This window comes from Leptonychotes weddellii, chromosome 5 (assembly GCF_054177405.1).
Source record: "Leptonychotes weddellii isolate Sample4059 chromosome 5, ASM5417740v2, whole genome shotgun sequence".
NCBI classification, from domain to species: domain Eukaryota; kingdom Metazoa; phylum Chordata; class Mammalia; order Carnivora; family Phocidae; genus Leptonychotes; species Leptonychotes weddellii.
The window spans coordinates 48,251,890-48,265,698 of record NC_138373.1 but is presented as its reverse complement, the minus strand read 5'-3'; the positions used below and the strand labels follow the sequence as shown (position 1 = coordinate 48,265,698).

At 41.3% G+C, this 13,809-nt stretch overlaps 2 protein-coding genes across 5 annotated transcripts in view; both read right to left on the bottom strand.

Moving 5' to 3' along the window:
- HSPA14 (heat shock protein family A (Hsp70) member 14) overlaps nt 1–13,796 on the bottom strand; it is a 38,113-nt gene extending 24,317 nt beyond the window's left edge. The window contains exons 1-7 of the mRNA XM_081818903.1: nt 13,630–13,796; nt 12,233–12,313; nt 12,077–12,159; nt 3,490–3,538; nt 3,250–3,355; nt 2,155–2,245; nt 1,290–1,394 (exon numbers count right to left, since the gene is read on the bottom strand). Coding sequence (XP_081675029.1) covers nt 1,290–1,394; nt 2,155–2,245; nt 3,250–3,355; nt 3,490–3,538; nt 12,077–12,159; nt 12,233–12,313; nt 13,630–13,686 — 572 coding nt within the window. The 5' untranslated portion in view covers nt 13,687–13,796. The remainder of the gene's footprint in view (nt 1–1,289; nt 1,395–2,154; nt 2,246–3,249; nt 3,356–3,489; nt 3,539–12,076; nt 12,160–12,232; nt 12,314–13,629) is intronic.
- MSANTD7 (Myb/SANT DNA binding domain containing 7) lies at nt 5,231–12,291 on the bottom strand. Of its 4 annotated transcripts, none has more exons than XM_081820634.1 (5): nt 12,233–12,291; nt 12,077–12,159; nt 10,208–10,278; nt 9,316–10,044; nt 5,231–8,607 (listed from the first exon to the last, which is right to left on the bottom strand). In XM_081820634.1, exons 4-5 carry the CDS (start codon nt 9,875–9,877, stop codon nt 8,084–8,086), a joined length of 1,086 nt encoding a protein of 361 aa, XP_081676760.1. In that variant the 5' UTR covers nt 9,878–10,044; nt 10,208–10,278; nt 12,077–12,159; nt 12,233–12,291; the 3' UTR covers nt 5,231–8,083. The 4 variants fall into 4 exon arrangements, with proteins under 4 accessions (XP_081676760.1, XP_081676761.1, XP_081676759.1 ...); XM_081820635.1 differs by having other exon boundaries at nt 9,316–9,804; XM_081820633.1 differs by lacking the exon at nt 10,208–10,278 and having other exon boundaries at nt 12,233–12,288.
- Nucleotides 13,797–13,809: the final 13 nt, after the last annotated feature.

Below are 13,809 nucleotides of genomic sequence, written 5' to 3'. Positions count from 1 at the left end.
ATAACATGAATAAGTTAAAAGGGAATCACACTGTTTTAAAGGTAGGTTGGACATTAGAAGTAACTTAGTTTAACCCCTAATCATAATAAGGAATCTGAAAATCTCATACGAGTCAACTTAGTTGTCCATGGTCATCACTTAGTGATGAATTAAGCCTTGAACCCAGATCTTCTGATTCGAAGTCAAAGTTTGTTTTTACTTAGTTGTACTGGTAAAATTGGATTTTTCTGAGTAAGCAGAGTTCAAGACACTAACTTTTCTTTTCTTTTTTAATTCCAGTATAATTAACAAACAGTGCAAGACACTAACCTTTCCAAGTAGATTGTGATTATAATGAATCATAAGAGAATTAAACACAGAAATTTTATGTGCTAATATTAACAAAGTACTACATAACACATTCTATAAAAATCAAACATATGCAAAACTAGAAGCTAATTTCTGATTTCTACATTTATCTAGTTCACCTAAAACTGATTTCCGGCTGATTTAAACATATTAGTTTTTTTTAAGCTGTGAGATATGAACAAGGGAAACTAGGGGAAATTAACACATCTGTATTAATCTCCCTAAAAGTGCCTGTGTCAGCTCTATTAAGACAAGTTTTGACAACTAAATTAGGAGTATGTCTTACTATTTCATTTTCAAAAGATGTCTTAAATCCTATGCTGGACTTTCCCCCATCTCCTGCCAAGAAAAATGTATATAAAAGTACTATTTCTAGGGCGCCTGGGTGGCTCAGTTGGTTAAGCGACTGCCTTCGGCTCAGGTCATGATCCTGGAGTCCCGGGATTGAGTCCCGGGATTGAGTCCCGCATCAGGCTCCCAGCTCAGCGGGGAGCCTGCTTCTCCCTCTGACCCTCTCCTCTCTCATGCTGTTTCTCTCTCGCTCGCTCTCCAATAAATAAATAAATAAAATCTTTAAAAAAAAAAATTAAAAAAAAAAAGTACTATTTCTAAACATGTTTAATAATTGGAATTGATAGAAAAATTAACAGTGCCCTAGCCTGAGCTAGAATTTGGTCAGGCTTGTAAATTTCAAATCTTCCTCCAAGAAAGAAAGGTAACATGAGTGATAAGAGAAGGGCAGGGAAGCTCAATCTTCCCTCTCCTTATGTCCTTTCTCTGCTCTCCCAGGATGTCTTTTTCATCTATTTGAAAATCTCCAGGTGAGTTTCAGCATCTTTTTATTCATAAAGGCCTTATATAACAATCCCTACTGATGTAAGTGTGGTAATCTACAATGTTTTCTGCACCGAAAACCTTAAAGCTACAAATATGGTTTTTACCTTTTTCCAGTGGGGCAGTCTTGTCCAATTCCATAAGCCAGAAGAGCTGCAGATGGTTCATGGATTAACCGCAAAACATTAAACCCAGCAGCTCTGGCTGCTTCCCTGTGGACGATTTGCTTTCAATGAATTTACTATCACAACATGTTCAAGTATTTTCTTGACAAAGAAAATAACGTGTGCATATACTAAGTAAGGAAAAGGAAAGCTCTCAAAAATGCCCGTGCTTATAAACTTTAGAAAGATATTAAAACAAACTTATAATACATTTTGGAACTTTCCAGTTTCTTTAACTCAGGGTCACAGTTTTAACATCTCACAAGTTCAAGTAAATAATACAATTATCTGTCCCAGAAGCAACTCAGATACTTGCCAAAGTCCCATGTGAAACTCTACCCTCAAGGCAAAGACATGCATGCTCGTGAATTACATCTGCATAATGACCCATAAAAACTAAACCCAACTTTTTGTTTAGATGTGAAGATCTAAGGTGAAGAAATTATTGCAAATATTTTCATTGCAAAAAACTGTATATTTTTATATAATTCCCACATAAACCTTGATTGCATGAAACTAAGGCAAAACAATCTATAAACATCAACTTAACCTGGTAATTAAAAACATTTCCAATCGAAACAGCTAATAAGGTACATATAATTTTATGTTCTCTTGGCATTTCATAAAAGACAGGAAACATTAATGATCATTACTAGACTTTTTTACCATACTACTTACATATGTAAATATATACATGTTTACAAATACAACTTTATTGCCGAAGGTATCTTCAAATACAATTTTACCTTTTACTACATTATAATATTATGAAATCTATATTTCCTTTAAGCAAATAAGATAAACTTACCCAAGAGCATTTTTTTGCTTTTCTCCAAAATCAAATGGAACAGTAATAACTACATCATTTGCATCTGAGCCCAATACAGAATGTGCTGTTTCTGTGTATGAAAAAATATAAATATAAATTCCAATGACAAAAAAAAAACATTGTGATATTTTGCAGTTTATTAATTTGTGCCAGTGATCTTCTCACTGTAAAGATTTTCCAGTTTACCTGATTGCCCACCCCACTCATTTTCTTCTCTGGCTCTCTTAAATCATGCAGAACTTTTTGTGGTTTTGGAAGTTTGTGGACATGGAACTAGGTACTTTCCAAAAAGCCTGGCTCTTAGGCTTCAAAACTTCAACTACCTCCCAAACTAGACTGGTTCCATTAAGAATGAGCTTCTAACGCATCAATGTGAAGACAAGAAGCATGTTAGTTCAGGCACATTAAAAGGCTGCCTTCCATCCCACAAATTCATTAACATAATTCCAGAACTGAAGTAAGCCTTATAGATAATCTACTCCAGAATTTCCCAAACTGTTCCACAGCATGCCACTCAGCTTCGAGCCTTCATCAGAAGTGGTGATAAGCCAGACCTGCTTAATCTGCCTAAGTAACTGTTCAAAGAGCACTGCTAATCTTGAGCAGAGAGATAAAATATTCACTCTTCATCAAACTTATTTGGCCACTTCAATTTGAGAAGCTGTGAAAATGCTAACCTGGCCCAACTCATTAACATTACTTCTAAGGAAACCAAAGTCGGGAAGGAAGTCAGTTAAGGTCACACGGCCGGGTAGCGGCCCAGTCAGGTCTAGTATTAGGTCTCCTTCATCTGCTTGATCACCCTGCTTCTCTCCAGATCAAGAAACACCTCTTTTTTTTTTTTAAAGATTTTATTTATTTATTTATTTGAGAGAGAAACAGCACGAGAGGGGAGAGGATCAGGGGGAGAAGCAGGCTCCCCGCTGAGCCAGGAGCCCAATGTGGGACTCGATCCCAGGATTCCAGGATCATGACCTGAGCCAAAGGCAGTCGCTTAACCAACTGAGCCACCCAGGCACCCTCACCTCTAACTTTCTTTTAAGGTCAACTTTTAAAAGATCTTTTGCTCAATACCTTTCATCTTACTAAATATCAGTCTGGCAACATCTTCTGGGTTAACAAACTTTGTTCCTTCTCCAGTATCTACTTCGTATCGTAACTTTCCATTTTTTTCAATGACCTATAAAGGAAATTGTAAGTGTGTTAAATGAGGAATAATTTTAATAAAAATACAAAGTTTCAAAATAATAGAATAGGTTATGACCTTGGCAATTACTTTTTGTAATGAAGAGGTAATAATAGAATCATACTCACTAAACATTTACTTTCCGTGATGTATTTCTGAGCCTGTGGATCATCAGAGCTGTCCATAAAGATAAAGATAGTTAAATATTAAAATCAGTATTGTTGATGTGTAATAAAGAAGACTATATTTTTCAATACCACTAAACAAATGTAAAAATATAATTATTAAGTTGCTTAATATTAATAAATCATGATATAGAGAATAGAATTAAATGGATACAGTATTTACAATGGTTATAGTGATTCTATTAAAGTGTTAATCTTCACATTTGAAAAGTAAATAGCTCTTATTTGTTCTGATCTTGCTATTAAGAGATGCCATACATCTGGGGGGTCATTTTTCCTAGTATCAGTGATTTTATGTCATGTTCTCTCTCATCTATGATCTTGAAGACCCAATCACTGAGATGAAAAGGGCAAAAAAAAAAAGATTCCAAAGTAAGGGCAAACCAGAATACCTAACACCATCTTTGTTTCTTGGCTTCTGAACATGAACCAACACCCGAAGTCAAAAAAACTTGAGAAGTACGTATGTTATATATGGAAAGGTGCAATATACTGCAAATCGATGGATCTATAATGTCCTATATCAAAGTAGTAAATAAATGTGTATGGCAATGAAAAAATTAACAATGGGTATAATGTTGCTCAAAATAATTTGCACAGACTACAAAATGTTATCTATTATTACCTCAATCGTCGCAACTGCTAAGTGGGGTTAATTTGGCAGGTTATTATTTTAGAGATAAGGGGTTCATAGAGAATCAATGATTTATAAGCTAACAAGGGGCAGGGTCAGTACCCAGTCTTCTCTAGCAGGGTAGTGTTTTTTGCATTTTGCCAGCTGCCTCCCAGTAAGAAGGTAAACGACTAAAGTACTTCTGCCCCTTTGAGCAGTGATAGGAGTCTTTGATCCTTGGCTTAATTTCATCTAGAAATTAAACCCTTCCGGTCAACTCTTCTTCCAAGGTGAAATAGCTATTCCATTCAGAGATCAGTTTTAATAAGAGGAGTTGAAAATTAATAGTGAGTATCTGCTGCAGTTACTGAACATCTGAGGACCCTAACCTGTGTAAATAAGAGGAAGACAAAAGGGGTTTAAGATGAACTAATGCGGCTCAGAAATCTGTCTAGAACACTTGAGGATTCCTCATACTTCCTTCTCCATTACCTAATAATTGATAGGCAAACAGGTAAGGAGCTTGCCCAAAGTCACATGGTTAATTCATGGCAGAATGGATTGGAATCCAGATCTTTAATACAAAGTGCAGTATTCTTTTCACCTAAGCCTTCCCCCCCTTCCTTCCTGTCTCTAAATCCAATCTATAGACTACATCCTGCACAACTATTTTAAGAGTAAGAAAAAAGATGAAGTCTGCCCATAGTAATTTTTTTGCACCAATATAATTTCAGCATGACACTTACCAGTTGTTTTCTTCAGAACAGAATTTTAGTCAACCAGGACAATTTACCCTGTTATCTACAAACTATCTGTGAGCTATCTAAGACCAGATAATTTGCCAGGAAAGCCTGTATTAGGGAATTTAAATAACTTTTAGAAATGGAGAATTATTTCTCAACTGCCCTGCAAAGGGGCCCTTCTCATGTAAGGACAGGAAGCACACAAAGCTCTTAGGGCCATATACAGGCAGGACCCTGGAGACTAGCTAGTAAGAAAAAGCAAGCAGAGTGTGGAGGTGACGACAAATGGTCATGGATATCGCCAGAAAGCAGTGGACTGACCCACAAGTACATACAAGTAAAAACTTTATTTGTTCACACCAGGATTAAATCATGTAACAGAAACACAAAGGACGGTGGGAAGTTGGCATACACAGCACCTCATTTACATCATGGTCGTTAGGAGGCAGAGTGTTAATCCCACCACTGTATCACCACCTCTACAAGCAACGCTACTTCCTCTTCCTCGTCCTTCCTTAAAGGTCTCTTGTGCCAACAGCAGGCTGTGGGACCTGGCACACGGCAGCACTAACGTGCCCCAGGGTCTTCTTCCCCGTTCCTGTCACAACACAGTGCCTTCCGTGTCTGAAAGCATTTTTACATTCATCTGTTCATTTGGCCCTCACAACATTCCTGGGAGGTAGGGAGGAGCGTTACTGGTTTCTCCCTCTGTAGGTGAGGAACCTGAGTCACAGAATGGTAAAATGACCTGCCAAAGGACGGGCAGGGACAAATGGCTGGGCCTAGAGCTTAGGCAGGATTTCTGAGCTTGTTCTCACTCACATGGCCTCTTCTTAACAATATTTCGCCTCTTTATCTGTTTATTTCATTAGGAACTTTCCCTTTAATTTTATTCTCACATTAACGTTATTTTGCCCAAAAGATTTTCGCAATACTACCTTCCGAGTTTAACTCCACTTTTTGTTCTTTTAGCACTTCTCCTATCTCAAATAAATCCCTGCCTATGTACTTTGCTACCCTTAATAGAATATAGTACAGGTCTAACTCTTCTTCAAGTACTTCCCTGTTTTTCCAGAAAGTCTACGTATCTACATTAGTGTTATCCAGTTATAAATGACACAGATCCCTCCATATAAAGGCCTAAAACAATTGAGAAAATGCACATATATAGATATATATCCATTTCACAGCCTTAATATATGCTTCTTTAAAGCAAGGAACCTATGTGTGGTGTGGTGCTTATTTAAGCTGAGTATATTAATAAATATTAATACCACAGAATGCTTCCTTAAAATACAATTGTTACCACTAATTCAAACATACAGTGTGTGGCTGTGACTGAAAACATTGCAATTAAAATTTCACTTTGCCTTTGTTATGCCACTTATCACAGAATTTTTTTTTAGAACTGGAAGGTATTAGAAAAGTCATCTAGTACAAATCTCTCATTTTAAAGAAACTGAGGCACAAAAAGGGCAAGTCATCTGCCCGACGTAACAAACTGCGACAGGGATAGAACCCAGTTCTAACTGGAGTCCAGTGTGTTCTACCACACCAGCTGCTCTCTACATTCACCAACCGTTCATCAGGGCAGCTTGCGTGCTTGCCATCTATTCATGGTTCCAGGTATATTCCCACGGGTGTTTTGACTACTTCTCTACCTATCTATATTGCCGGCTTTTAGGTAAGCACCCAAGCCTACAAAATGTAAAACAAAATCTCCTCAAACATGCCCGCACTTGTTTTATTTTTTTTTTTTTAGCCTGTAGACTGGAGGAAAGCCTTTTAAATTCCAAGGCTCCTATTTGTATTTCCTGGAAGTACTAAGTAAACCACTTAAAAGCTTTAAGTTAGTTAGTTTAATGATGGCCAGTAATGGCATTCCTTCTAAAGTAAACTGAAAGTATGGCTCAACACCTTCGTATCTCCTAGAGGAAGTGTGTATGTTTTGGGGGGAAAGGGGGTGTGTTTGTTGAGGGCTTTGTGCTTAAAAGGAGTTATCTACTGCAGGCCGTCTTTAACCACACCATCCTCAATCGTTCCCAAAGCTGTCCTCTTCCACCATGTGCCATTAACAAAGTGAACATCTGTCTACAGAATATGAGGAAAAAGTGACTTCAGAAAGTTCCCTAGAAGGAAAGTTTTCTAAGGCTTGCCTTCTGTAACATACGAGACAGAAAAAAAAGGCTAACAGAAAAGAAAGTAGCTAAAAGCATTTGGAAAACAGATTCTAAATTGTTTCCACGTGTTGTTCAAATGACACCCAACCTAAAGATATGTAATTATGCATATAAAGGGACCCAAATGATATGGAATGCAAAGAATTTACTTACATTTAATATTTTATAAAACAGCCAATACCTCATTATATTGAAGATTATCAATATGAATCAAAACACACAACTGTGGCTCCCTGTCCGTTCTGAATTATATCCTTATAGTGATAAGACACCAAGAACTAGTAAAATGGAGAGAATGACGGTTTGACCATTGAGTGCTTACTAGTAGGTGTGTCATAGACACAGCAGTGAAAACATAAGAGATAAAAGTACAAATCCGTGGATCTACCTTAGTCTAATGAGCTATATAGAGGAATTAAAAAAATGAAGATCTTACAAGAAGCAGTCAAGTTAAACTAGTGAAGATTCAAGCAATGAGGTCATCGTATACACCATAATTCTCTATCTTGTCAACTAATGTGCCTCACCCTAGCCTTACCTTGGCCAAGGTCGTATACATTAATAACTTACACGGGTACAGTGTGTAGTGCTTTCAAACTTCTAAACCCTTTCACATCTATTAGCCATTTGATCCTCACAACAACCCTGTGAGGTAGGCAGGTCAGGAGTTACCACCTAGCCCCCATTTTACAGATGAGGAAACTGGTGTAGAGGGAAACTCAACTGCCTCGCTTCAGTGGGAAAGCCACAGCTCAGGAGCTCTTGGGACTCGGCTCCACCTGTTTTCTATTAGACCACTCCTCACACATCCCAGAGGTCTTTCCATTAGTGGAGAAGCTTGGGAAAAGCAACTAGCATGGATCTTCCTGCCACTCTGCGTATTAACGGTTCATCCACTCTTTTTTCCCGAAGGACCTGTAAAAGGAGCCAGGGTGCCAAAAGGCAGGTGTTGGAACTGGGCTTCTACCAGTTTAGGAAGGAGACTCTTTTGTAATCAATTCCTAACTTTTGGTATTTGAAATTAGCCTCTGAAGCAATTTTTCAAGCCCTAGCTGAAAAGCACCGGTGGCCTCTTCGACTGCTGTTGCCAAGCGTCTGACTGCGATCACAGCATCCCTGCGAAGCTCGTTGGCAGTGTCTTGCTGAGCACTGGCCTCCTCACCAATAGCAATCAGCCTGTCCAACTTTTCTTCCTCACGCTTTGAAAGTTCTCGTGCCAACCTCCTGTTTTCTGCCAACTCAGCTGCAATAGTCCTGGCCACTGACCGCCTTCTTCGCCTTGCCCACCTTGGAGGGGGCTCACTGGTCAAAGGCCTATCCCCACCAGAAACAAAAGGAACTCTGGAGGAGACGACCGGAGGCCGCTGTGTGGAGGCCACCCCAGGAGTGTTTCGGCTGGTACTGGCGCAGGGACTGGGCTCACCGGACACAGCCAGTCTGGTCATGGGGCTGCTCTGACAGGGAGCAACTGCACCTCTGAAAAGGTGGTGGGAACTGCTGTAGCTGGGGGTCCCTTGAGAGCACCCTGAAAAACAAAGCAACAATGTTGCAAAGAGGACACTCCTGCCAAGGGAATGCTTGGAGCCAGCAGCGGAGCTGAGAGACAATCACAAAATTCTGGTAGTTCCTGGAAAGCCCTCTTTCCACAAGGGGCTGGGAAGATTTCAATTCCTTGATCTGGACACTTCGGCCGACTGTAATCTTACCTCCAAAACCTCCCCGCTGCCTTCCTGAACCCGTTTCCATGTGGCCACCAACCCAATCTCTATTCACACATTCCTAAGAACCCACTAAAAATAATGCCAAAACGAGTTTGGTTCTAAAGAGTACTTCTTGGGGCGCCTGGGTGGCTCAGTTGTTAAGCGTCTGCCTTCGGCTCAGGTCATGATCCCAGGGTCGGGCTCCCTGCTTGGTGGGAAGCCTGCTTCTCCCTCTCCCACTCCCCCTGCTTGTGTTCCTGCTCTCTGCTGTCTCTCTGTCAAAAAAAAAAAAAAAAAAAAAAACTTAAAAAAAAAAAAGAATACGTCTTCCACATTTAAGAAGTTCTAATACCTTATATACCTAGGGTCATTGCTTTTGAAGACCTGGAGCGCTTTCTTAGCAGCAGGCTCAGAAAACAGAGGGCATGGGGCAGAAACAGAGACAATGTTGAAGAGAACACCATCTAAACACATACTGCTGTTTAGAACCAAGTGACTCTGGCACCCCAGTCCTTCACATGCTTGGGAGTTACCTGCACCCGAGGATTCATCCCAGGAGTCCTCAAGGTCACTGGTTTCTCGCATCTGGTCACTGATTCTCAGTTGACAATCCTCATCTGATTCCTTAACTGTTTTCGAGACAGGCTGATGATGTGCTGCCTGAGTCCTGTTTGCTCTGAGAATGTTGGCTCCCCCTTCCCCTGGGGTGTCAGAGACCACTAAGTTCTGATCACAGTGCTTGGCCCAAGCAGCATCCTCCATTAAGTTGTCTGGGTCAGTCACTACCTGATTTCGGAGAAGCTGATCCAACGTATCATAAAATGGACAGTGTGGTGGATCACCCATACTCGTGGCATGGGCAACATACGCCTTTAAATATAACGCCTTCAGAACTTTAAACTTGGAGCGGCACTGACGTTCGGTGCGGCGGAAGCCTTCCTGCTGCATTCGCTTAGACACAGCCTGATAGACATCTGCATTATGATGCACAGTCTGGAGGCGCTGGATATACTCTGCCTCGCCTAGTATGGAGAGAAGAGTTCGAGTCTCCTGTCTGGACCACCGGATGCCCGCACTGCTATTGGAACTGGCCATAGTGGACTGGGAAGGAAGGCTAGCTGCAGGAAGCTCCTGGGCAGCAAGGTGCAAGTCTGAAGGTGTGGGGAGGCTCTGTGTGCTCTCAGTGTACTTCCAGGAGCCAGCCGATTCTTCCCTCTCGGGGCTAATTGTTGAGAAGCCAGGTCCAAGGACCGCATTTCTGGCTGGAAGGCCACAGGGGAATGAGAGTTACAGGGAGGGTGTAAGGATAATTGTGGCAGCAAGTTAAGTGGTGCTACCTGTGAGTAGGATGCCAAGACTAAGAAAGCCCAACCATGAGAGTTCGCCCAGGACAGGTACCGGACCAAGGGCTCAAAAGGGCCTTACTGGCTCAGTAAAAGGGGACTGGCTCCTCCACAAAAGAGTGCTTCTGAGGCCAAGACCTGGTACAACTGTATCTGTAAAAATCACCATTGTCTTGTAAGTAGACTGAGGGGGGAATATCTAAGCCATGAGACAGCTCACTCTAGAGAAGTGTCAGCAGGACCATGGTGGAACAGCAGGTCTGAAGAGCGCTCATCCTTTAACAGCCTTGGCCTCAGCAGCTTGCTGTGGCTACATATTACCATCTGACTGCCACCACTGCCCTTTGTTAAAAGGTAACTTTTGGGGCCAGAAAAGTAAGCTTAAGTTGTTCCTGATAATACAAAGATTTTGTATGATATGGCAGAACACAACCATATCATCACTCTGATCATCTGCCCTAAAACAGCAACATAAAACAGGCTCCCAGGAGATAGATCTATGGCAATGTTCTGTATTTTGATTGTATCAATGTCAGTATCCTGGTTGTGATACTGTAGTTTCGCAAGATGTTACCATCCAGAGAAGGTGGTAAATCCAGTAGTATATTGGATCTCTCTGTATTATTTCTTATAACAGTATGTAAATTTACACTGATCCCAAAATAAAAAGTTTAACTGAAAAAACCTTATATTATTGGCCGCTTATAGTGAATATAGTTCAAAGCCCATCTAGAGCTCCCTGCTTTATTAGAGATCTTAAAACTTGCAAATTTTTGACACCAACTAATTTATTTTCAACATGCTCAATACTCAGTTTGCTAACACATAAATGGATAGGGGAGTATATTTATCATCATAAAAATTTAAATTCTCTCCAAAATACTATCATTTTTGACTTAGTGCATAAATACCCTAAGGAAAAAAAATAAATCAAGTTCAGTTTAACTAAATACAGGTAAGGGATAATAAAAAATATATGTAAGTATAAAAGAAATAAATATTAGATTTAATCCATAACCCCCAAATCCTAAGATCAACTTGGGACATTTATACTTAAATTCTCAACTGAACAAAGCAAAAAGGGAAGAACGTGGGGCTAAAGGTTAGAAGTCCTGAACTGTAGTCCTATCTAGCTCACCCCAACTAACTGAGCAATTCCGTAACTTCTATGTGCCTCAATCTGCTCATCTACAAATGGGGAGGAATAAAACCTGCCCTACAAATCTTTTAGGGATTTGAGAGGATTAAATAATAGATGTGAAAGCACTTTGAAAATTTAAAAACACTGTATCAAGTATTACTACTTCAGTGAAAATGAAAACCTCTAATTATTATGGTAATCTATAATTTGAGGAGACAGAAGTCTGGAGAAGGAAGCCTCTTTAATCTTTTAATTAAAGTTACAACAGATGATTAACCTGATTCTTACTTAAGATGTTAATTAAGCTGTTTCTCTAATGATTAAATTTGTAAGCCAACTGGAAAAGTTAGTTCCCAGAAAGTGTCACAAAAGGACCTGAGGAAGAAAATCAATAGCTTCTATATAAATTATGACCAATTGCAGCAGATTTTGCAAAATTCAACTACAGTGCAGAAAAATCTTCAAATTCCCACAAAATCTTCAAGTTCCCTCTGTCATATAAAAAGGTGAAAAGTCCAAATTACCACTTCCAAATGAAACATTATCAAACTATATGAATGTTGGCATTTATCAATAAAAACAGACCTCTGAACAAAAAACAAATTATCTGAGTGAATCCCATCCTTGAGAAGATACAACACTAATCATCAAAAGAAAGAGCCTATTGGGATAATCTCTGAAATGATTCAATCATAAAAAGCAACAACAACAAAAAGACCAAACTGATCTTCCTAGCTTCATTTCACATTATGCTTAGAATGTATGAACACACTTTATTTCCATATGTAAAAGTATTATTTTATTCCATACCTTCTGCCAAGGATCTGCTTTACTTTCATTACTGTATTTGAAATATTTCTTATTCTACTTTGTTTTGCTGCCAATCCAACAACCTGAAAAACAGCAGCATATTACAATGCATGTAATTTTACTTATTTCAAAATACAAAAATGAGGGGAATAGTACCTCTTCATTTTCTGTGTAAGCAACAACAGCTGGAGTAACTCTGTCACCTGCATCATTTGCAACCACATCAGCCCGGCCATCCTGGAAAAAAAATACACAACTATATTAGGTCTCTTGAGAAAAAAAAAAAAAGAAAAAAAAATATGTATCCACACACAAACACACACACAGATACACAGTCTCATCAGACATATGTGGGCCAGTGTTACCTTGCCATACCTGTAAGAAAACCACTTTATCAGTATTTTAAACTTGCAGATTTAATTGCCATTATTAATTTCCTAGATTTTATATAAGGTCAACAATCCACAAACTGCCTCATTTTTTCAATCTGCTCTGCATAGTCAATAATTGGATCAAACATAAAAACCTTCCTGTATACAATGATAAGACTTATTACATCACCCTTTCCAGTTTTCTTTCTTCCCTGACAAATACATCTTTCTTTCTTCCTTTTTCTACGTATGATGAAGTAGCATTAAATCCCTTTGGTTTTTCCTTCCAAATCACTTGACATTTAAATGCAAGACTAATATCAGGGGAGTTCATTATTATTGTTCCTTCCGCCTCCCTCCTGATGAGCAGACTACATACAATTCCTTGTTAAGCTCTTGCATTCAAGAAAGGTCAAGTCAGTAAGAGCGTGCACCACCAACTCGCTTCACGCGCTTCACGGGATTAACAACTCCAGTTCCAGATCTCGACCACCAGGTCCTTTCCTGGCAAACATTCAAAAACCTCCGGGTCGGGACGTTCCGGCCCACCTCCCCGCCTCCAGCGGCCCTGCCCTTCCCGGGGACCGCCCCCTCCCGGCGTCCAGCGCCCACGAGGTCCTCGAGACTCCTCCAGACCTCCTGTAGCTCTGACGTCCCCGAGACCTCCCAGGCCTCCTGCTGCCCTGACATCCCCCGGACCGCCCCTCTTCGGGCGTCCAGCGCCCACGAGGTCCTCGAGACCTCTCCGGGCCTCCCGCGGCCCTGATGTCCCCGAGACCCTCCAGGCCTCCTGCTGCCCTGACGTCCCCGGGACCGCCCGACTCCGAGCCTCCAGTGCCCACGACATCTCCGAGATCCCTCTGGGCCTCCAGAGGCCCTGACGACCCCAGGACCGCCCCCCTCCAGGCTCCCTGCGGCCCGGACGTTCCCGGACCCCGCCGGCCCGCGTCGTCACGACCCTCCGTCCGAGCACAGCAGGCTTTCCGGAGGAGCTGCGGAGGACCAGGCTGGGTCCGCCCGGCCCTTTGCCTCCAAACTTCCCCGCAATAATGCCTTTCCGCACGACATTCCTAGGCCGGCGACAAGCGTGTTCACAATCCCAGAGGAGACCAAAGGACTTAGCCCCGCACCCGGAGAACTGGGGGGCCATCAGCCCGGAGCCCAGATCCCCCAGTCTCTCACCTTATAGACGGCCACACAGGCTGATGTGCAGCCAAGGTGAACTCCGATGGCCGCCATGAGGCGGCAGAGAAGGCGGCAGCAGTAACCAGTGGTCCCGCTGTGGCAAGAGCTTCGGGCCTCGGAACAGCCCCATCAGGCACCGCGGAAACTTCACGTTCCCGCCCGCCCACCGGTCCATCC

Excerpts from the sequence above, each read along its gene's own strand:
- MSANTD7 (XM_081820634.1), bottom strand. The coding sequence starts at position 9,877 with ATGGCCAGTTCCAATAGCAGTGCGGGCATCCGGTGGTCCAGACAGGAG. Across the intron at positions 8,608-9,315 it reads GGATGAATCCTCGGGTGCAG|GGTGCTCTCAAGGGACCCCC; the intron begins GTAACTCCCAAG and ends TTTGTTTTTCAG.